This window comes from Stigmatopora nigra, chromosome 18, assembly GCF_051989575.1.
Source record: "Stigmatopora nigra isolate UIUO_SnigA chromosome 18, RoL_Snig_1.1, whole genome shotgun sequence".
NCBI classification, from domain to species: domain Eukaryota; kingdom Metazoa; phylum Chordata; class Actinopteri; order Syngnathiformes; family Syngnathidae; genus Stigmatopora; species Stigmatopora nigra.
The window spans coordinates 7,963,562-7,986,434 of record NC_135525.1 but is presented as its reverse complement, the minus strand read 5'-3'; the positions used below and the strand labels follow the sequence as shown (position 1 = coordinate 7,986,434).

Sequence of the window (22,873 nt, the reverse complement as noted above, 5' to 3'; positions counted from 1 at the left end):
GTACCCCGAAAAACAAAAGAGCTCGTTATCATTCCAATTTGCTTTGTTTTTGCAAGCTCGTAACATAATAAAGACAAATGCATTTTACCACGTTACAGTTCATTCAATCAACGCATCTACTTCAGTCACTTTGCCCCAACTTTTTCACAATCAATGAGGACTGAATACAACCAGCAGGGGTACCAACAAGTTACTTTCCCCCTCTTCCAGGGACCACCGCACAGTGCCCCTTCCCCCTTAACTCCCTGAACGTCCCCTTAGGTCATGCTCTGGGATCAGCAACCCCCCGAGCGAAAGACTTTTATAATGAGCTTGGGGGAGTAATTGTGTATGTGTGTGTTGGGGGTCATTTTCACTTGATTTGTTTGAGGAGATAAACAGAGTTGATTATGAGTTGTGTAGGAGGAAAAATACTCAGTTTTAGTGTTTGGAACTAGTGAAGTTAACCACATCTACCCAACTAGTACCCGTTTGAGGTCAAGCCAATGATTGAGTTTGCGCAAAGTCAACAAATTGGAATTCTCTGACTCAACAATCGGCCTATGTATTGTGCCAAAAAGTTGCTGAATGTAGCCCCTCTTCGTCCTCAAAGCAAGTTGTCGGCAGATTTCAAATTGGAGGGTAATCAGATCAGTTCAAGGGGTTTGACTAATGACCAACAACAAGTAGAGAACTCTGGCTAGGAGGAGGAGTTGCACTGGTTGAGGGATTTGGGGGACGGGGGGCAAGGCTGGTGGGTCAAAGGTGGACTTTTCAGGGTCGTTCAATCGAAGAACCATTAAAAAGTTTGCTACTGTTATTTCTCCTTGTAGCATGGAGGTTCCAGTTCATTCACTCGTCTGTGTCCGGTGCTCACCATAGACTTGACACTGGATTGCCCATGCATGGTAAAGTCAATGAATGCAGAACAGAATAAAAAAAAATCTATATATTTATTGGACTATTCAAAATCCCACTATTTCCACACAATTCTCAAACTTTTAAAACACAAAAGCCTCAATATTAAGAATGCAATGTAAAACCCGATCAATAACAAATACACATTCCTGATCTAAGAACGTCTTTTCCCCCAAATCCAAGCCGTGTTATGTCATGTGTAAAGTATGTCGCTTGTGGGCCGTCCCGTCTACGAGCTTTGTTTTCCTACGCCTGCCGTCCAAATTTCCATCACAAACCTCTCACCCCGTGTGACCCTTTGCTTTCTTTGCGTCAAGAGGCCCTGATTAGCCCGCATACATGTGCAGATCGGCCCAAAATCATCCAGGTTGAAAAATGCATGAAAGTATGTGTCAGTGTGTGTTTGCAAAGGGGAAGCCAGTGCGCTCATGCATGCGTAACCTTGAGTGCATGAATGTGTCGCTCCATGCTCGAATTACTCAAACCTCTCTTGCTCCTGTATATATTTGATGACTATAAAACCTCTACTGCAGCTACAGCTGCGACACATAAAAAATATCAATAATGAGCTAATACAATTGAAATATTATTTAGGATTATAGCCATATTTTATTTCACCAAAAATCTTTTGTAACTGTACACAATATCTATTCTCCTTTCTTTCCTCGTTTTCTAAAATAATGGCTAAAATGTGATTGGTTAAATGCTTCAATATGATTATATATGAGTATATATTCCGTACATTTGATTCCACCGTCTCTCGCTCCCAAAAATGTAGTGATTAACATGAAAATCGCATTTTAGTGTTTGTAACTGTTATTCTGTCTTTATGTTGCTCATCCACACCTGTTGAATAGTTTCTAATCCACCTGCTTTCATGAGAACGTTGCCGCCTAACACCAACTCACCCTGAGGGACAGGTGAACTGATACCTCTGAAGAAAGCGTGTATGCAGCATACAGGTGGGGGGCTAGGTTGCCAGGGGGGATTTTACTGACTGATGGAGCCAGGGAGTTACCCAATTTTGGCAGCGCCCTCCAGGGTTCCCCAGTTACCCCCTAACAAAGGGCTCCTCACTGGCAGCGCATTTCTAAAAACGACAAGTTACAAAGATGAGCCAGGGGTGTTTTGTTTTGTTTTGAAATGCAGGTGGTGATAAGGGAAGACACTAAGGTGGGCTTGGGTGTTATGTGTGAGGGCTTTGAGGGATGCTGTTCAAGTCTCTGAATGGCACTGTTGAAAGATAAAACGCCAGATAAAAAGGAGGCTTCACATTCATCTTTGGTGTGCAATTACACTCACAGTCGGCTACCATTCAAACATGTGAATTATCATCTGGAGTACTATTATGTCACAACATAATCCTCTTATTTGCCACAAATCCTCTCACTCAATTAAAAAAAATAGAGTTAAAGGTGCTATGAAATAGTAACTATGTAAAAATATGGAAATTACCTTAAAAATGTATTTTTAAATGATCAAATCTGACTACTTTTGGACCATTTTGTAGTTATTCCATCTAAAATAATCCATTAGAGAAAACCTGATTGTGATGTTAAAAGATTAAACGATCTAATTTAAATGTTAAACCTTCTTCTGTTTTCCGTCACCTGTAGTATTCCATACTATCCTCAAGGTCCATTATGTTATCAATATGTTGTCACATAGCTACAAGTATATTGTTATTACTTCCAATCCTAGTCAGGCCATGATAAACTGAGTACTTTATGAGGATAACACCGAGCTCCATCTTTGGTTACAAACTCCCCAGCATCAAAGTCATATAATTTTATGAAGTCTCTGAGCTGAAATTTAACCCACAGGGAGGATGGCGGCGTCACATTGACCGACGTCCGCATTCTCGGCTGAAAAGGGGAACAGCTGTTTAGTTTTTTGTCCATTTTTTACTGGGTGAAATGTAATCTGTGTTGTTCAATCATTTTACCATTTACTTTCAAACTATAGTAGACAATACATCAATACTTACAATTATAAAGTATTTCTTTTGTGTAGAACATTGATGATGCACTGATGAGCCCTTCAAATTATCTAGCATGACACTATTTATCTCAGAAAAAGTGTCCTTCATGTTCTTTAATATAAGTCAGCAAACATAGGCATGAGTATAGGATGAGGGGTTCTTAATTTAGTTTCAATTCTGCTTGTGTGTGTATGGGTATGTGAACAGGAAGGCAGATTACATTGTGCATGGTCCGGGATGACCTTCAATGAAGGCATTCAATTGGGAGGAGGAGGGGTTGAAGGAGGAGATGAAGAATAGTCAAGCAACAAAAGAAGCCAAAACTGAGCCTGCATTCTTTTGGGATTTTGCAGTTTGTTGCACTTTGAGTGCACAAGAGTGAGATTTGTATCCACTTATGTCAGCCGAAAAATGTGCGGAAAAGTACTTTTGCATATTTCATTCTATTACTTTTTAAAGAGATGTTACCTCATAAGTGCATAATTTATTGGCAGAGAGGGAATAGATGTCTTTAGATAAGATGTTGGTCTGTTCAGATAAATCAGGTCTTATTTTACAATGACTATACTGTGAAGTGACTGAAATAATAAAGATAGCCAATGAGTAGATAAGATAACGGAATGACTAAAATAACAATTACAGATGACTTTGACGCATTACCCCATGGAATTCCTATCTTTTATTTAGATTTCCTTAGAATTACTGGGAGTGTGAATCACGTTTTTATGACCATATAATATAATATTAATTCCTTGGACAATGGTACTATATTACAAAGTCTCCCAAGATTTAATACCATTTAAGGGCATTGAATCAATCATGTACAAATATGAAACTTTCCAAGTACTTAAGAGGCCAATTTTAGGACCCGAGTCCTTTTTTGCCCGCCAGAATGATGCATCTGGCCTGGCCGCCAAAACGCCAAGCCTTTGTATTCCCCTCCATTGTAATCCAATAAGGCCTATTCAAACGTGGACGTGGTCGTCAACGCCAACATCTGTCTTCTCCGTAGACATATGTAAAACACTCGGACCGTCCATTGTCCATTTTTGGAGGGATTCTGCCTCTTAAATTCAGTTTCCCTCCAAATTGATCTGGCCAATTAGAAGCAGCAGTGGGGGCAGGTCGGCATTAAAAAGCTAAAACTACACAGACAGCGGCGAACCTCTGTCTGACCCCCCGCCCCCCACACGCCCAGCTAGGCTCAAACAACAGCCTCCATCAGGGGCCCCCGCCAAGCCTGAGGCAGGACTACAGATAACAATGCACTCTGCTGGATTACAAAACTCCGGACCGGGAGTCTCCTTCTTTAATGGCCGCAGTAAAGGCGAAGTGAAAGGAGATGCCTTGCACAATGCCAGATGATTTTCCCTCCAAAATGATGCAAAGAAAGAACAACAACGTCGTGATTTGCTTGTGCGGATGTGCAGTAATCCACATATCAGTCTGGCAGCAATTAACTTGTTTGATGAGCTCGGAAACCACTGGAGAAATTTCCTGTGCAGTCTATGGTGTTTGCACATGTTTTTCTCGCTTTTCAGTTATTCCCAATTTGACTGTCAAATAATAAAAGAATGTGGACTTGTTTGGTGGTGACCAAGAAGTGCTTAAAAGCTTGGCTTCTGTTTATTTTTTAGCTTAACTGCTCCCGTGTGTTTTGGATGGGGAGGAATGTCGGGGGATCAAACAGGCGTGCTTGCTTTGTACGTAGATTATAGATCTCATTTTTTTAATAGATGCCAAATCTGTTTAAACGTCATTGAACATTTCCATTTTTCAGATATGTGCATTTGTTTAAAAGATTGTTTTTCATTGAATGGTTTTCGCCATAACATTGTCAGGACGTCAAAATTGCTCTGAAGAGTAGTTCATCTTGAATTTAAGCTGTTTAAAGTGAAAATTGTAAGAGCCGGTACATTAAAAAAATGGTATACATTTTAAATATATGATAAAAAATGGTATTAGGCATTAAAAAAGAGGCTTCTGTTTCTATATATTCCCAGATCAGGAGTCTATTTTGGACACCTGCACCCCGTGTCATGCCTTCATTCTGCAAATGGACGATCCCGGGGGGCGCACAGCTGTGACCTCTGACCCCGGAGGCTATAATTAGGTTATATATAGAGCTGACGGATGCATAAAGTGAGGAAAAGATGTCAAAGGGTAGACTAGTGCAGCCTATGGCAGGAATGCCACAAGTAGAAAAGTGGTTTTAAAGAGACTGAAATACACAATGATGAATGAGAAAAAAACTGATGATGATGATGGCGGTTCAATCTGGAAATTCAAAATATTGAAATTATTATTTCGCTTTTTTATTTAATTTACTCACAAAAGATCCCAAATGGAAAAGATAAAAGTACTCAAGAGTATTGTGACAGTGCAGCTAAGTGATCTATTACATGTTTGGAAAAGCATTTAGGGATCATTCTCATGGCGTTTACGCGTTTCCAGCTGCGTTTGCTATCCAGCCTTTCTGTTTATCTGCAGCCTCGTATTCACTTTCCCGCTAGGCTTCAAGCAAATGCCCCCCCCACGCACACTCACACGAGCTGAGAGGGGAAAAAAATTACTGTCAAACAAACAAACACGCGCATTAGGATCCTGAGAAAACGCAATGAGAAAGTAATCGTCACTTTTCACATGTCATCCTGGCGACGGGGGGTCTCGGGGGGGATCGGCGAGGAAATAAAAAGGTACAAAAATGGAAAATTTAAAGTTTTTAGCAGTCTTAATTTATAATTTCTATGTATCAATACGTTTCTGACATGTTTTTGTGGTTTAATAAAAAATATCAATGTGCAGCCTTAAATTGGCTTGATACATTTTTGCTGGTGCTGAAATCGGGTCATCTGACCCGCTTTGCTTACCTCGGGGTCTTCAACTCTTCTCACAGCCTCTGGCCTCCGTGCGACTCAGGGCGCCGCTTAACCTGCGCACAGCTGTGGGAAAACGTTGCACTGAGTCAACAAAAAAAAAAAGTTCCAGTGGGTTAAAGACAGCAAAAAACACACATGAAATGATTTAGTCTTTTCATCTATGCATGATGAAGCGGAACACAGCAAATCAGTCTGTCTTTCAAGGGAACTATTTGAACCGAAAACGATGAGGTGCGATGGAAAAGGTTATTTAAGTTGATGTAAATAGATATTTAGGGGCTATTTCTAATGACACGTCATGGAAAGAATGCAGCGCACCAAAAAAACAACAACAATCAAATGGATGTGTAAAATGGTCAGTGGCTTTCTTTTTCCCATGACCAAAAGCAAGTAGGCCAAACAAAAAAGATGCAACACAAGCGGTGGAGGTTTTCTACCATTGTGCAGGAATGCTGATTATCAGGGGCACTGTGACAAGATCTCATTACCAGCAGATAGATAGATGACTCAGTGCTGGAAAACAAACAGCGGCCATGGAAGATCAGACCGATTAGCACTAAGGTGCCATGGGAAGTTACTAAACAGTCATGGGAAACCCTTTTTTTTTCTTCCAATAGATGCAGGTTCATACAACCACTTTTTAGTAATAAATATATAGAGTCAAGTGTAGTAAATATTGTCCTTTGTACGAGGAATATCAATATAACAGGGAAAATTGCTTAAATGGAATCAAAATTGTTTGTACTAAATAATCATGCAGGGTTGCATGTTCTCTTATTGCCTCTGTGGCTTATCTCAGGGTGCATCAGTTTCCTTCCACATGTCTAAAATGTGCATGTTTATATTGCCCCTTGCTATAAGTGTGAGCATGAATGGATATTTGTCTCATTGTGCCCTGTGATTAGCTGGCAACCAAATAAGGTTGTACTCTATCTACTCACCATGCAATTATATGATAATACTTTCTAGTGAAAGAATATTTTTTGTATTCAGCTAATATTCCAATTCCTAAAAATAAGTCAAAACAATCAATATAATATTTAGTCTAATTTAATATCTAGAAGCATTATGTATACAAAAAATCCAAATATTTATGCAATATACTTATTATATTAAGTACTTTTCATTTTCCTCCATTTTTACACTTCATCACTAAGAATTATACATTGATTGATCAAAATAAAGGGCCACCTTTTTCCCACCTACACAGTAAACATTGAAACTTCCCACAACAACTCTTTGGGAATATTTCCGCGAAACGCAACACTGGGGGAAAGTCACAGACACCAAGGTCCCGTAAACACAGTTGACACCGCACTGTTAGTACATCCTCCCCATATTTGAGCTCACACTCACACTGATGGAATCCAGAACAAATACACACAAGTGCATGCCAACTCTCGTAGACGTACAACGAGGTTGTTTGATGACGTTCTCATTGACAAGCAGGTGAGACGACACACTAACCAAGTGTAACATGGCGGGAATTGAACACAGTGAGTCATATTGTTCAAGATATTAAGCATAAACGGCATTAAAACGAACCTGCGGGGAACCTGACATACTGCGGATCATATTAGTAATCCGCACACTTGTCGTTCCATCAGTAAGCTTTGACATTAATGAATTCATTTTTGTAGTCCTTCTTTGAAATGACCCCCAGGAGCAAAAAGCTCAGTCTTGATGGAGACAATAAAGCTGCTGGATTTCTGCACATGTGCTTTTGTGTGGGCGCAGCGGCCTTGTCATAACTCCATCAGCGGGCGTTGACTTTCATGGCATACTTCAAGGATTAAAAGCCGGTGATTTGAAGGAATGGGTGGAGGTGTTGGCACAAAAGAATATTTCATTTGCTTCTAAATACCGCGGCGTGAAGGCAAAGCGCAGTGGGGGGCTTGGGGTCAGCAGACTAAGACCAGTCACTAAGGACATCATATTGATCTGAAAATTTGATTGGTATTATTGAACTGTTAGATGGGGTCTTTGTTTGGTTATTGGATTTTAAAATTGAGATTTGAAGATGACTGATGCACAAAATTACTTAGGAAAGTGATTTTTATTTATATATTTTTTGTGGGTTGTAATAGTAAAGACTTGGAATTAATTTGGATCGAAACAACAACTCACATTTAGTACTGATTTGTGGAAAAAACATGAATTGACCAAATGAGAAATTTGAACAAACTTTGCATGCCAAGGTCAGTTGATGACAATCAAGAGGAGAAAAAAACTTACTGACATGAAACAAATGAATGAATAGGCCCAATTCGGATTTTTTAAATGAGGGATAATTATTTGAATTCTATGAACATGTTTTGCATCCGTACAACATTTGATTGCAAATGGGAAAAGCACATTTACATAGAGTGGGGGGATGGAGGAGGGCGACTAGACAAACTGCTCACATTGTCTCACTTACTTTGCTGTGTATAGTATGCATGGTGGGAGCCAACACAATGGAGAATTGTAACATACTTGTGCACTGTCACTCTTTCTTCAGGTCACACACCACAACCCACCCACTCCCCCAGTGCCCGACTCCCAAGAACACCCCCCCTAACCCGGAAAAAAAAACTCCGCCCTCTTCCTCCCACTTGTGAGAGTGGTTTAAAGTTTCCTACCTCGGAAGCTGATTGGATGTTGAAGTTTCTTTAGGGGAATAAACTTTTAGAGCTTGACTCAGTGTGGAGAAGACAGACAGCCAGTTAGCGGACACATTCTCTTATCGGAAGAGGATGCAAAACTATGGCTGTCAAGTCAGACAACAGATTGGTTTTATAGTATAGTTATTTTAGGTACTTTTTTTAAACTTTACTTTTTTTATATTTTGAAGATGCATGTTTTGGGGATTTACACCATATGGATTTTATTCCATGCAGCACTAAGCAACTATTCTGAAGATCAATGCAGCTGGAGAGGAAGGCAAGTATTACAAAAATGAATTTGGGGAAAAAATATGAATTGAATAGAGGGGCCACAGGTGGTTGGTATGAGGGTGCACATGCTGCAGGACAGTGCTTGTCTGACCACAGCGTGTTGAGACTTGCTGGCCATTGGGGGCAATCCAAATGTTGGTGGAGGGGCTTGACTATAGGAGGGCGTCAGAGTCCAGACACACTGGAGACTGAGGGGATTAATGGGGAACATGCAATTTGCATGCATGGCAGGAATTGGAATAACTTTTGTACATTGGGTAGTTGGGGAGGGGGGACTGGTTATGATATTTTTGCATTATACTACAGTCAATGTTGAGTGACAGATGTTGCAGGGGCATTGATAGGGATGTTGTTTTGAGTTATGAGGTGGATATAATTTTTTGAATGTTATAATGGGGGTCTCATGGTTTTGAGGTTCTGGATATGCATGTCTGGTGGTGTATGAAATTATAAGACATTAATATAATGCATTTGAACTTCATTGAATGACCGTTTGCGAGATGTGTTACATTTTAGGGAGCCTCTAGACCACATTTTGAGGGTCTTTGGCATGTCTTGTTCTTGTCTCAGACTGGTTATAAGGGAACATTAGTAATTTTTGGTCAAGACTAGCACTTTGACTTCTTTAAAAATATATGTATACATGTAAATTGTGTTATTTTGTAATTGTTTTTTTGTGGTCATGTCTCAGATGGTCCAATTTTGAGCCAACAATACCAATGCATGTCATAATTTGGTAGCTGACAGATAGATGTATTGAAAATCTAACCTTGAATTCTACTGTAGATACCAACTATCTTCATTCTTCCTTACAGTGGTTTATCCCAGCAGCAAGGCAGCGTTGAGCAGATCTCCCTCCACTGCTCCGAGGGCACCTTGCACTGGCTGTACCCCAAAGGAGCCTTACATCTCACCCTCAGCCCCCGCTTACCCTCCCTGGCGGTGGGCCCGGGGGGAGGCGGCAGCTCAGGGCTCATCACAGCCTGCGTCAAGCCTTCGGAGCACTTCCGCGGTGCCCAGCTCTACCTGGAGAGGGATGGCGTCTTGGAACTCCTGGTGGGGGACAGACCCGAGTCACCTCGTCCGCCTAGGGTGCGCTGCTTCAGCCGACTTCCGGGAGAGAAAGTGGCTCTGTTCATGCAAGCGACGCCGCATCAAGACATTAGCCGGCGAATCGCATCCTTCCGCTATGAGCTGAGGGGGGATTGGACGGCGCACCTGTCGCTTGACTCCAACCACTTCAGTACTGTTGGTGAGTTGTTGAATCAGTTATGTTGTATACTACATAAAATATATATAATACATCATTTAAAAATACTCAGTCATGTATTCTTTATCATTTGCGAAGAGTAATTAGTTTTGGTGAGGTATTAAAAGGATCAAATCTAAAGATATAGTGTAACACTTGAAATGCAGTACCCCAAAAATTGTTAAGCCCCTGATTGCTGGTTACTATAAACTTTTCCAAGAGGAAGTGGGCAAACTTTCCTGAGACTAGCGGCATGTTGGTTTGGAGCAGAAAGGGGGGAGTGTAGAGGGACATTGGGATAGAGGCGGGGGGCTACAAAAGCACAGTATGCGGGTGCTCTCTCTAGACTCCACAGCTCTTTGAATGCGTGCCGCTGGAGCATTCTGGGATTACTACCGTCTCCTTGGCAACAGAGGCCTCTCCCCAGCTGAGATGCGCCCCTCTTTTGTTGAACTGCCTCTCTGTGGGTAGACTTGTCTGAAGCCTGGGACCGCCAAACCCACCCCTTCCCCCCTTTAGACATCCACATTAAATTTGCTTTAGGGCTGGCGAGGAAGGAATCTCATTTATCAAGTGGCTTTTACTATGGGGAATGTGCAGAGTGGGACAGGGGCCTCCTGTCAACCTCAAGAACTATTAAAATCCTTTTTGCCAAACCAGAAAGCAGAGTTAACTTACGGGTTGGTTCATTTTTCTTTTTGATTTTGAGGTCTTAGGAAGTTAGACTTCAATAGATGGTCAGGACGTTTTTTTTCTCCCTTTTTTTTTTTTACAACCAAGATTATGGTGCGATATCTTTGATGTCCAGCCCGCTCCCTCTTTTAGTCCCTGAGGCTTTGTAGAGGTGTGACTGCAGACACCCATGAAGGCTTTAAGGGGGTGTACGGGGGGCATTTTAGCCTGTAAATGTGCAGTGCAGAGAAGCGTGCACCTTTAGAGCCTCAACTGTAAAGTAGCAGCTGTCTGTTAGCGGTTGGTCCTTCCTTCCTTTGTGGCACGCATTCCTGCACATGTGTGCTTTTCTTCTTGTTATTTGGGGGGAAAGAAGATTTATGTGGGCACGTTAACCAATTCTCCCTCCATTTTCTCCACAGAAGCGTGCAGACCCTGCAATGATACAGAGATCCTCATGGCCGTGTGCACCAGTGACTTTGGTAAGTTGCACACTTCTGACTTGAGGAATTTTGGCCCTAAAATGAACATATGGAAAGAGGCCCATGAAAAGATTATATTAAAAAAAGCAATTTCTGCAATTAGCTATAAGGAGAGAGCTTAAAAATTTACCCTTGTGGTACAAAGGTGGAAGGACCCCTGAAAAAAAGTGTAACTTATAGTTCGGAAAATATGGTACATTCCTAGAAATTATATATATAGAGAAAATATGACTTTTTAGTCCAAAATGTTGTAAAGTAAATTCAATATCTCACCTGTATGTCTTGTTTTTCCCAACAGTGGTGCGAGGCAACATCAGGTCCGTAGAGGAGGATGGCAACCTCCGAGCGGCAATCATCAAGGTCAGCGCCACGCGGGTCTTTCGCCAAAAGTACGCCCTCTTCACCAGCAATAGCCGTGTGGCCGCCAGGGGGGACATCCGGACCCTGCTGGATTGCGGTGTCAAACCGGGACCCGGCAGCTTCCTTTTCACTGGTCGGGTCCACTTTGGCGAGGCTTGGTTGGGCTGCGCCCCTCGCTACAAGGACTTTTTGCAAGCCTACACCACGGCAAAAGCAGCTCAGCAGATTCCGTGCGAACTTCCCGTAGACTGAGCTTCGAAACGTTGTCGCAGTTTGTCTACGATGCAAAACCTGACGAGGAACACGCCGTTGGGGCCGATCTGAGTTGAGGGAGAAGCCATACGGGGCCATTAAAGGCGAGAGATGGACTTTCCCCCCCAAAACCCAGTTCAGTGCAATACCGGCACCACTTGTTTTGGTGCTGGGACATCAGCTTTCTGGTTGGTGCAGAGAACAGAAGCTTTTAGAAAAAAGTTGAACCAGTGACAAGCTGTATATTTTGGTACCTGGGCCTTCAGTGGGACCATCAATCATGCTGTACTAGATTTGGTCTAAAATATGATGGAGAAAGTGAACATATCTACCAGAGATGGTCATGAATAACTGAATGAATGTGAGCAGAAAAATGTTGACATTATTGTATGGCAGCTTCAGTATACCTCATCCCATGAGGCAAAAAAAAAACTAGGATTGGTTTAAAAAATGGCTAGTTGAAGTTACTTGAACCAATACTACTGACAAAGAAGGCTGGTTGGGGAAAAAATAAATCTAGCTTCTACATACAAATTGGATTCTATATATTTTCATACAAATTTGTCTCCCTCTTTGGGAGTCATGAAAACTCAGGTAATTGATGACAATAGACCCCAAAGGGAGACAAAATGTTGTAATTATTAAAATTGCTGTTATTAGAAGAGTCAAAGTCAAAGCAAATTGCACTGCGTGAAAGAAGGGAATGAATTGTGATGCTGCAAAAACTAAAAACCAAATAAATACAAAGCAAGTATATGTAGCACTATGGTGCAGCTGAGAATTTAATATATGTGCATACAGATTTTGTAAGTATGTACAGTTGCCAAGTTGCTCTCTTCTGGAAATATAATAATCTTATATAAAGAAGGTGATGACAAAATGTTTTCTAAGTGAGAAGGAAAGCGATAAAGGGAGAGAAATATGTGAATATATATGTATAGAATATGCTGTTTTCTTATGTGCACTATTTCAGGAGATTGTACCAAACGACTTTTAAGTGCCCAAGTCTTAAGAACACTGCTATGTGTAAAAATATGTAAATAGAACAAACATGTAATTATGTGTATAAGAAATTTAAAAAATGTAAATGTGTCAGTATTGTTTTTTTGTCACAGTTTGTGCCATTTTAATACACTATAAGAAAACACTCTTTATGTGTGTGTATATTTGATTATTTACTAACATAAAACATGAATTGATCTATGAAAAAAGCCTGCTTACGGTTCAGTTTGAGCTCAAGGGTAAAACTTTCTCACACATAAGTCACTTGAAGTAGCCATGACTGTGAGCAAAAAGCCTAAACGAGAAGGCCAACAAGATTTAAGGAGTGTGTGCGCGTTAGAAAACACACAGGTTGGAATTCTGTTGTGTTCGCGCTGCCATTTTCACGAGCCAGGAAGCAATAAATTGCCATAAAGCCAGCCGAGGTGCCTCACAGTCGCTCGTTCAATCCTGGCCGTGTGTGTGAGTGAGCAAACCTTTTTTTTCTGTTTTAAAGTGCTAGGTGACATCGTAGGTCTCGTTCGGGTCATAATTCAGAATTAAATCTCATAAACACTGAAATCCGATGACACAAATTATCAAGCCACAATATGACAACTTCATTGTTGTCTTTGTGACCTTCACTTGAACCCCATTAAAAAGAGCAATGCCTTTAGAACAATACACACACATATATACATATATATATATATATATATATAACAATGAATGGCTATTGTTGTCTTGGCCAGTGATTCCTAACCACAATGTTGTGGGAACTGATCCAATTTCACTTAACTGGTCCGGAAACAAGGCTGCTGCTTCCCTCAGTTCTTGAGGCCCCCCCAAAACTAAAGCCCTGCCTTTTCTTTTAGTCTTGTGTGGTAAAGGTGTCGACAGGGCCAAGCGTGACGCCCTTAGGAAAGAGATTGGAGAGCCATATAGGCGTGCAAGGACTTCCGCCAAATATGACCCAGGTTGAGGGATACTACATGCTCTAAAAGCTTTGAATACAAGCATGGACACAAACAAGACAGGTTTTCTATCCCAAAACACTGAGCTACTAGTTGGTAAACACATTCCGACTCATCCTACCGTGCAATTATTTAACCATAACGTTATTTTTTAAATATTTGGAACTGGGAGGGGATTCTTTCCCACAAGACTCTCCACAGCTGCTTGGGTGTGTTGGGAAAGTGTGGCTGACGCATCGGCACGTTGCAATCGTTTTGGCCTCGCTGGATTGATCGTCTATTAAATAATAAAAACCGATGAGGTAAAACTTCCAAGGGCTTCTTTCTCTGAACAACTATTTTTCCCCATTAAAATTCCACTGAATCTTTAAAACGGTCACATGAAAGTCAATCTTTCCAAGTACATCAGGAAGCAATTTAATGGCTCGTGTCTCGTTTCAGCATATCTTTGATTAATAGTGTCGGAAAAGCAGCTGTATCCTTGGCAACCAAACAGGACAAGTCTAGAGTGTCCGCCACAGATCCGCAGCCACCAGCTGAGCATGGGCATTTCCATGAGCACGCTGGCATCCCGGATTCCCATTACACCCTACAGACAGCTGGAACTGCGGGGTGAGAATTCTCCAAAGAGGCCACGCAATCATCTCCGACCGTCTAGCGACGGGAAATCTGACAATGATGGACGATCTGGTTCATCCGTCTAATCTGGACTTCTACACTAAGACAATATCGTTGAAGCACTATTTCTCTGCTAGCGTCAATCAAAAGAGAACAATTGATCGCAGAGGTACTATTGGTTTACCTTATTAAAGTAAGATTTGATTCCCATTTGATAATATAAGCAGAGACAGCCACTTATTAAGTAATATGTTGATCTTGGACACTTCAAACGTGCCACAATTATGCTTCAATACGGCACCCATGGTGTTGATGAGACACGACCCAGTTCAACTCCTGACACTTATCAGTAATTGCCTTCATCAGAAGTGAATATCCCTGTTTTGAAGCCTCCAGTGGCAATCTTCAGTAATGCTGGATCCATTTCCCACATCAGAGGTTGCCCTTAGTTAAAGTTGGGTTGAGAGGTGAATTCCGAATGAAAAAACAAGTGTGAGCATGTTATCCATGTGAAGTAGTCAAGGGAAGAGAGCGAGCAGGCCCCTTTTGTTCGTCAAGGGTCCGCAGATGGCTGTAATCCCTTCCAAAATGTGCACTGAAAATCAATCAAGACGAGAGAGAACATGGTGCGCAAGAGTGGAGGTGGGCCACCCCTTTTCTCAGGGAGCATCAAACATGATTCCACAAGAGTCTTCCCGCCAAAATAGTTGGTGAAAGGCAAAAGGGAGTGAATGATGACGGACCACCACCCTTCTGTTTGAACTCCAGACAGCTGCCACCTCCTCGCCACGTCCGACATGAGCACGCAGGGGGGGACAAGCACAAAAAGCACCCTACACGAGGACTATGCGCTAATAAGGCCACTTAGTGCTTTGCACTGTGTCAGTGTTGTGGCAAACGGACAAGGATTCATCAAGCAAAGTGCTTAGAAAAGGTATTCACAGGCCTGTACTAATAGCAGGTTTTTGTTCAAAACCCAAATAAAGTTCAACTAAACATTCACTGCCGGTTTTGGAGCCAGAGCACAAGCCATGATTTCATAAGAAATGCCACAACAGTGGTTCCTTCATCCAATTTGAAGACTTATAATGACCTTTTAAGAGCCATTATACCAGAATTCTGGACAAAAAATGTTTATCACATAAATAAGAACTGGTTAAAAACTGAGCAGGGCGATGAAGAGAAGCCCAAAGGTGGAAGGGATCATAAAAAGTTTTTTTTTTTAAGTGATGTGATTGCATTTTATCCTTGAAAGGTTTGAGTGTTTTTTTCTTCCCATCATTAGTCATCAGGATTAGACTAAAGAAAATGTATAATCTACAATGTCCTGTTTCCCAGCACCTGTTTCTATTCAGCCTCAACCTGTCCAATTAACCGCAAGGTTTTGGATTAAAAGCCGAGAATGTTCCTTGACAGATCACTTTAGTTCCTTTCCACTGCCTCCCAAGTGTTTGTGCTGTCGAAACTTAAGTAACCTCCTCAGGAACGCTTCTATTGTATGAACTGTTGGTGAGTAAAGAGGTAGGAAGGAACGAAACTGCCACTCACAAGTGTTTTGTTATGTTACTACTATCTCCTTGCACCACCACCCCCCATTTATTTGCCTGTATATTGCAGCCTCTGGATAAAATGTGTCAACTGATACTGAATGGCATAAAGTGTGTAAGAATGGCTTTTAAATATCAGAAGGTTTTTATGATCAAAACTAATAAAAATTATTAAATATCATACATTTCAAGACTTACAGGTATATGACAAAAGAAGAGTCGTTATGTTTGTAGGTTTAGTGAATGGGTGGAGGGGGATTATCTCATCTTGTTAGTATTATAATATGAAAATTGTATTATTGCTTAAATTATTGGGGGAAAATAGTGGAAAGGATCAGGGAATCTTTTTCGTGTTGGTTCCAATAAAAAAAAAACAGCCAGTACTTCAAATGAGTCAAATGAGAGATTTCAAGGAGTCAGTGGCAATTATGGAGTTAAATGTTATTGTTGGATAACATTTCAACAATTATAATGCTAAATGTATACCTTTCCTGACAAAGTTTTACATTTTTTATTTTTTACATTAAGTAGATTTAGATTTTTGTAAGAAATCTCCCCATAAAGCACTCGAAAGCATCCAGCCAGTCTTCCAGCTTTGGCTCATCCCAGGCGAACATGTGTGCTGGAATTCTCCCCCAATTAAGACAGGGATTAGCTAGGTCCAGTGTGGGAACAGGCGCGAGTGTGGGAAAGCAGAGGGGTCCTCTCTCCTCCTTCCTTCCCTCAGCCTCATTCTCACTCACTGCACTCACTGCAGTCCATCCCTCCCCTGGCTGTCTTTCTCACCCTTACTGTACCTCCAACTTACTTTTCTCACCCTCAATTCTACCCCCGCCCTGGCACTTTTCATGTGAGTCAAGCATTGCGTCCAATTATATTCCTTTTCCTTCCAAACCTCCCCTCTCGTCCCTTTAATATGCACCCAGGCACCCCTCTTTTTTTGAATTTTACTTGTCATTATTTCTTTTCCTTTCTTCATTACAGCCACCCACCATCTCTATAGCTTTCATTCCCGATTCTTCAAGGTTTGCTGAAGTGCATGTGACCCCCCAACCTAAAAAAAGGCCTACTCTAACTATCCCCTCCCTCCCCCCGGGTGCTAAAAGCTTGTCTGGAGAGGAGCTGGGGACTCTTGCATGAATAGTCTGACTCAAAAGGGGGCTAAGAAGACAACTTATAGGAAAAGGAAAGACCTGCATTGCCGCAAAGTGAAGTTTAAGTCAACCCAGTTGTAACACTAATAATATAAAGAATATGAATGACATTGGTGTTTCCCGGTGAGTTATTTTTTGCAAAAAACAGCCCCAAAAGGAATCTACAAGTCTTTTCCCCCACTTTGTGCAGGCTTTCCATTGTTCCCGACTCAGTTCTCATGGAATTCCCAATCCAAAGCTCCCAAATTCCCACTGGCTCGACATTCTCCCTCTTGTCATTGTCACCTTTCCTTGCTCATTCCCACTCCTCTCTTTCCTGCGTTCCAATGGAACTTTACCCGTGTGTCGTGGCACACAAGGCTTGTCCGTTCCAATTACGGCCGGCCCGTCCACCAGCCCCCCGGGCTCGCACACCGCCTGGCCAGCTTGCCCCGATCTCATTAAGCCCGTATCAATTAGGCATTAACCTCGTAAAACAAAGGGTCTCTTGACGAGCGGTCCATGTGAGGTACTTCCTCTGCATGGCTTCCCATCCTGGACAGGACATATTCATTTGAGCTTTTTTTCCCCACTGTGCCGGCCACAAAACAAATCTGTTTGTTTCATTAAGTGTCAACAACCAAGCAGTGCGGGGGGGAATTAAGAGTTAGCACGAGATATTCAAAAGCAATGTATTGTTGGTTAGGCTTGGCTTACACAACTTTTAATAGGCTCATATTCCATTTTCATATGAATAAAATCTGGAGTAGGACAGGCAATAATTTGCAGTTTTCTCCTATTCTCTCAGGCACCTTTGGCAAACAAATTGTGCAAATTTAACACTTTAATTATAGATATAAAAATAATACATAAATATCAAATAATGTCTCATAGGTATTATTTTATAGGTGTTATGTCATGTGATTATCACACTAAAAGAACCACTCACATATTTCAATTCAATCACTTAAAAAGTATTTTTAACATTGCTCAATTTAACTGATAAAATCGCTTCATTTTTTTAATTATTTAACTGACACGCAATATCAGAGCATCAAATTTTACAGAAATTAAATGTATCAATAAAGCCGTTTTACGATTATATTGTTTAGCTCATTTTTGCACACTCCAACCAGAGTACACAAAATACTGATATTGCAATTAGAAAATCGGAACAAAATTCCCATTTTACAGTACACAGAAGATTCTTTCACTCACTACTCATTACGACACAGTATCTTTGTCGGCACATGAGCAAAGAAGCAACCTGCTTTTTTGATTTTCCCACAAGCTCTTTGGCACAGTGACTATGTTGGCACAGACCCAAGCTGCACCCCCCCACCACCACCAACCCAACCACACATACACTCTTTCCCAGGGCCCTGGGAGTATAATACATTACCAACAAAATCCCACTTCCCATTCCTCTCAAACTTTTCACACCCCCTCCTCTGATTTGGGGTAGCTGTCCCCCCCTCAAAAGGGGATTGGGGTGACATATTTATATGACTCGGAGAATTTTCCCATAATTCCCTAGGAAGGTTCAATGTGTAGATATTTATCTATTTCCTTTGAGATGTTATACCAGCCAGAAGTGTTTGGAGTGGGTTGATGCCATTTATTTTCATTCATAGTAACCACATATAGTAACAGAATATGCTGAAATTGATACCACATTCCTCGGCATGTGACTAATGCAATTTAGATTAGTAGTCAAGTATAATGATTTATCTGCAATTGGCTGCCCATAGTTGGCTGGGATAGTAATGATTTATGCGATCTATCTCGTTATGTTATGTGGGTATACGTGTATTATATAGCAAGTGGGTTTTACTCTAGAATAGCTTAATTTTTTTGGGTTAAGCGATGGGCTGCCATTGATGGAAATAAACGACTATTTTGAATGGGATGGCTGGTACAATTGTCCATAAATGGATTGCAATATCATCTAAATGAGTGAATTTTAAATAGAAAATCATAAAAGCTCATTATTTAGATTCTTATTTTACTTTGCATCTTGTTCATGCATCAGTTGAAACCATATAAAATGATTAAAATGTATTCTTTACAAGGTAAATGTTAGATTCCTGGAAGGGTTTGGGAATGGCATCGCATTCCCCCGTGTATTCACGTAATCACTAGGTGGTGTGTTTTCACCCTGTGCACTAAAATTCCCAGGAAGCACTCGGGCCTTGAGAAAAAAATGCCTGGAATGTTTGCAAAGCTTATGTCAATTTCACGAGCTTGGGAGAAGAAAGCGCGGCGACAATGACGGGTCACCCTGGTGAGAATAATGTCATTACACGTTACCCAGACGCGTACACGCCCGTCCGTGAACACTTTCCTCTTCAATGCTCTGATGTGAGCCCAGGCTTTTCTCCCCTTCATATTTATTGCCTCACATTCCTTTTAAATCACTTTAACTCTTCTCAAGGCAAGTTTACTCTTTTAAAACTAAATGATCATTGGAAAACATTAAGTGTTTTTAGAACTATTATGATTGGGTTTGCAAAATTTGAGGTTATCATTTTGTCAGTGAACTCACATGTATTAATTCCTCATTTATAACTATTATACTGTATGAAAGTAGATCAAACCCAAACTGCAGGTTATTTACGTTTTGGTGAAAATATACAATACAAACAATAATAAAACTTTCCTGTCCTTTCTAATAAAAAAAACATAATTTTACTTAATAATTTGTATGAGAGAGAGAGAAAAGAAAACCTTGAATTATATTAAATGATGTATTATTATTAATTAACTATATATATAGTGTAGATAGTGGCAAAAAAAAAGTAATCTAATGATTATTTTGTGTTCCCGCAGCCTCTTTTCTACACAGGTGACGGAGTTGTGCTATCTCCTGTTTATACCTGCAAGCAAAATTTGTGACTGGAAATCTCCAAAAGTGAAGTGCAAGTAAAATATAATTAACTCTTCTGACCTGTGAAGGTGCTTGTCAATATAGTCTTGCAATTTTGACAACTGTGCTTCTGCAACTCTTGCTCTGGTGATTCCAAGTGTGCGCTCCTTCTCATAAACTTCCTGTAATAAATAGGGGAAAACAGAATCCAATTTTTAAGCAAGATTATATGTCGATATGAGTCAGACGGTAAAAAATGGTAAAAGCTTTTCACATGGGAGATTGCCATTACGTACTACTAAAGTTTCCCGTACCAGCGTGGAGTCCATTATCTCCTTCAGCTGTTTCCTGATGACCGACCAGGATTCTTGAAATATCTGTTCTGGTTGTGAAATCCTGCCAAAGTTTCATTTCTCGTCAACAGTTGATGATTTTCCTCACATATCAGAAGACGGAAAATGGACACTCACTCCTGGTTGATGGGATGGATTGAGGTTTTGGCACCAGCCACCATTTCCTGTTTATCAAACATGACATAGTCTGACAAATCTTGTATGCAATTGAGAATGTTAAAAACAACAGCCTCTAATTCTAAGTACCTGAGCCACTTTTGGTCCAAGTTGCTGGATCTCCCCCAATTCTTCTCTTGATGTATCGAACAGGTTAAAATGAGAATCTGGGGGTCCAGGCTCAATACCCATGTCTGGTTTGGCCAAAATCTGCTCTCTCTGAGACCTACAAGATCAGTAGATAATACACATCTCGTCATTAATACATCACCAACTTATTCACTTTGAACCATCTAAAAACTGAAAACATTAACCTATAAGTCCATATCAGGGCATGATGGATCTTTGTGGCCTTCTGCACTTTCTTTTTGTACACCCGTGCAGCATTTGCAAGCTGCTCCTCACGAGCCTTGTAGGAAGCACGGACATCTCCAAGCAAATTGTCCACAAAATTTGTCAACTTGCTTCTCTGGGTCAGCGTTTTGCCTCCCCCGACATTATCTATGTACTCCTGAAGGCACGATATAAAGCAACTGTGATATTTTGGTGAGCCATCTGTGTGTTTGTGAATTTACTCACAGTTATGTCCTTTAAATAGCATAGAAGATTTGCACGATATTGCTGGTGAAGCTCTTTGACCTGCAGCTGCAGCCTTGAGATTTCCTCTTTGGCCTCCTTCAGTTGACTTTGACAGCACCAGCATTGCTTCAATCACAGAAACATAACAAAACCAACAACAATACTTTATACTTAAATGGTATAGTTCTTAAAAACATATCATACAATGGAGAACATATGCTATAGAAACATCACTGGGTGCAATGGAGTGAAATTATCAGCATCATGGCAGAAACTAATGGATTACTAAAGAAATACTTATGTAAAAATGAAAGAAAAACCCTACTTTGTGCAGGACTTTGAGTTAAAAAGAATGTCATTTAGGAAGAATGGGTTTTTGTTATGTGATCTTAACATTTTAGTCTCACCATACTCAGTTCAGATGGTTTCTGCAGTCTGTTTGGGATCTGCTGTTCCTTTCCCATCTCCCCGCTGATGGCAAAACATGGGTTAGAACCACAAGAGAAGAAACCGAAAACCACATCATAAGAGGAAGTCAAGAGACCACAGAAGAAAATCAAATCAAAGAGCAGATGCGCATGTGGGATGAACACCACCATCTTCACAAGCTTGTTCTGTTTTTAGAAGGATAATCCAAAACATTCCTCACATCTTCTCCTTGAGGTTCTTTTGCTCTTGCTCATAGCTGCTCTTCAATTCCTCCAGCATGTGTTTCATTTCTTCTTGGTTTCCTAGGAGCTGCAAAGATTAATGACAATAATAAGTTCAGTAGCCTGAATTTGTCTTATTTAACATGGTCTTTTTTGTGTAAAGTCTGTAGAGAAATGTCCATCTATTTGGAACTGATGTGTTCTGGATAATGTGAATTTTACAAAAAACATCGGTATTTTGAGTATTCAAGAACAATGTAGGTTACATACGTACAGTTTTTTCAATGTTTTTATGCTCTTGGCTCAATACTGCAAAGTCTTGTTTCTGCAAAAAAACAATTGACCAAGTGAGTCATTTCTCAAATATCCTGAATGGTAGTACACAGCAAAGCCAATGCATCACCTTGACTCTGTTTTGCAGAAGGCGGCCAATGAGAGCCCTGACTTGGTTTAGCTCCCCGTGAAGATCTGTCGAGCTTTCCTGATCCTTTTCATCCTTCTTGGCTAGCTGCCCACGTAAAGTGTCCTGGGCTTGGGCCGACGCCAGCAACTCTGCGCTCAGTTCCTTGCTTTGAGCCAGTTCTTTGTAATGGGCCTCAGCCAGGGTGAGGTAGTTCCTCTTGACCAAAGCATGCTCTTCTTGTTCGCTCTTCAGATGAGTCTCCATTGATTGGAGCTCAGAAACTAAGTTGTCTCGGACGGTCACTAATTCTGTTAACTCATCTTTTTGGTTTAATAACTAAAAAGAAGCAACAAAGTACATTTTTTTTACATCAGACTACTTTGAGCTTATACTGGCCAAAGGGAAATCCTCACCTTATTTTTCAATTCAAACATCTCCTCCTCAAACTTGTTCTTCAACTCGTTTATTTGAAGCTTTTCCTCGACGAGCTCCTTTGAAATCTGATCATGGAGGGGAAAATGCACTGTATCTAATACATTTAGAGTGGAAAATGAAAATGAACAATATACCTTCAGTTTTTCCTCTTCACTATGGACCAGCCTGTTGGACAGGTCTGTGTTGGTGGTGGACAAATGACTTACTTTATTCTCCAAATAGTCTATTTTGATGGAAAGGTGCTCACTTGTGTTTTGGTGCTGAAAAGTGAAAATGATGTTAAGTTCAAGTTTATGGACTCCGTAAAATGAATATATGAAATTCTGTACTTACAGGTTCCTCTGGATCTTGATCTTTTGCTTCATTTAAAGACTCCTGTGACTGCATTTTTATGATACATTCAGTAAGTTGTGTAGAGTATTTGATATTCACTCAGTATCCTTGAGCGGAATGTTGCCATGGTTTAGTAC

At 40.8% G+C, this 22,873-nt stretch overlaps 2 protein-coding genes and 1 long non-coding RNA gene across 3 annotated transcripts; 1 reads left to right on the top strand and 2 right to left on the bottom strand.

Moving 5' to 3' along the window:
* Positions 1-8,424: 8,424 nt before the first annotated feature.
* On the top strand, positions 8,425-12,849 carry metrn (meteorin, glial cell differentiation regulator). The gene is made up of 4 exons (XM_077738471.1): positions 8,425-8,679; positions 9,509-9,945; positions 11,037-11,096; positions 11,395-12,849. Exons 1-4 carry the CDS (start codon positions 8,591-8,593, stop codon positions 11,706-11,708), a joined length of 900 nt encoding a protein of 299 aa, XP_077594597.1. The 5' UTR covers positions 8,425-8,590; the 3' UTR covers positions 11,709-12,849.
* Positions 8,628-12,130, bottom strand: LOC144211324 (uncharacterized). The gene is made up of 3 exons (XR_013329581.1): positions 11,370-12,130; positions 10,874-11,049; positions 8,628-9,939 (listed from the first exon to the last, which is right to left on the bottom strand). It is a non-coding gene; the product is annotated as an uncharacterized LOC144211324 (long non-coding RNA).
* Positions 12,850-18,883: 6,034 nt separating the features above from the next.
* Positions 18,884-22,855, bottom strand: ccdc78 (coiled-coil domain containing 78). The gene is made up of 14 exons (XM_077739278.1): positions 22,737-22,855; positions 22,538-22,663; positions 22,382-22,468; positions 21,969-22,304; positions 21,840-21,890; positions 21,565-21,653; positions 21,323-21,386; positions 20,916-21,041; positions 20,651-20,847; positions 20,427-20,562; positions 20,298-20,344; positions 20,142-20,223; positions 19,909-20,009; positions 18,884-19,837 (listed from the first exon to the last, which is right to left on the bottom strand). Exons 1-14 carry the CDS (start codon positions 22,788-22,790, stop codon positions 19,765-19,767), a joined length of 1,569 nt encoding a protein of 522 aa, XP_077595404.1. The 5' UTR covers positions 22,791-22,855; the 3' UTR covers positions 18,884-19,764.
* Between the last annotated feature and the right edge of the window lie 18 nt (positions 22,856-22,873).

Bases quoted from the DNA above. Each gene is read 5' to 3' on its own strand.
- ccdc78 (XM_077739278.1), bottom strand. From the start codon at position 22,790: ATGCAGTCACAGGAGTCTTTAAATGAAGCAAAAGATCAAGATCCAGAG. The intron at 22,664-22,736 runs GTAAGTACAGAA...TTCACTTTTCAG, and splicing joins ATCAAGATCCAGAGGAACCT to CACCAAAACACAAGTGAGCA. The intron at 20,848-20,915 runs GTGAGTAAATTC...TCGTGCCTTCAG, and splicing joins GCTATTTAAAGGACATAACT to GAGTACATAGATAATGTCGG.
- metrn (XM_077738471.1), top strand. From the start codon at position 8,591: ATGCATGTTTTGGGGATTTACACCATATGGATTTTATTCCATGCAGCA. The intron at 8,680-9,508 runs GCAAGTATTACA...TCTTCCTTACAG, and splicing joins CAATGCAGCTGGAGAGGAAG to TGGTTTATCCCAGCAGCAAG. The intron at 11,097-11,394 runs GTAAGTTGCACA...TTTTCCCAACAG, and splicing joins CGTGTGCACCAGTGACTTTG to TGGTGCGAGGCAACATCAGG.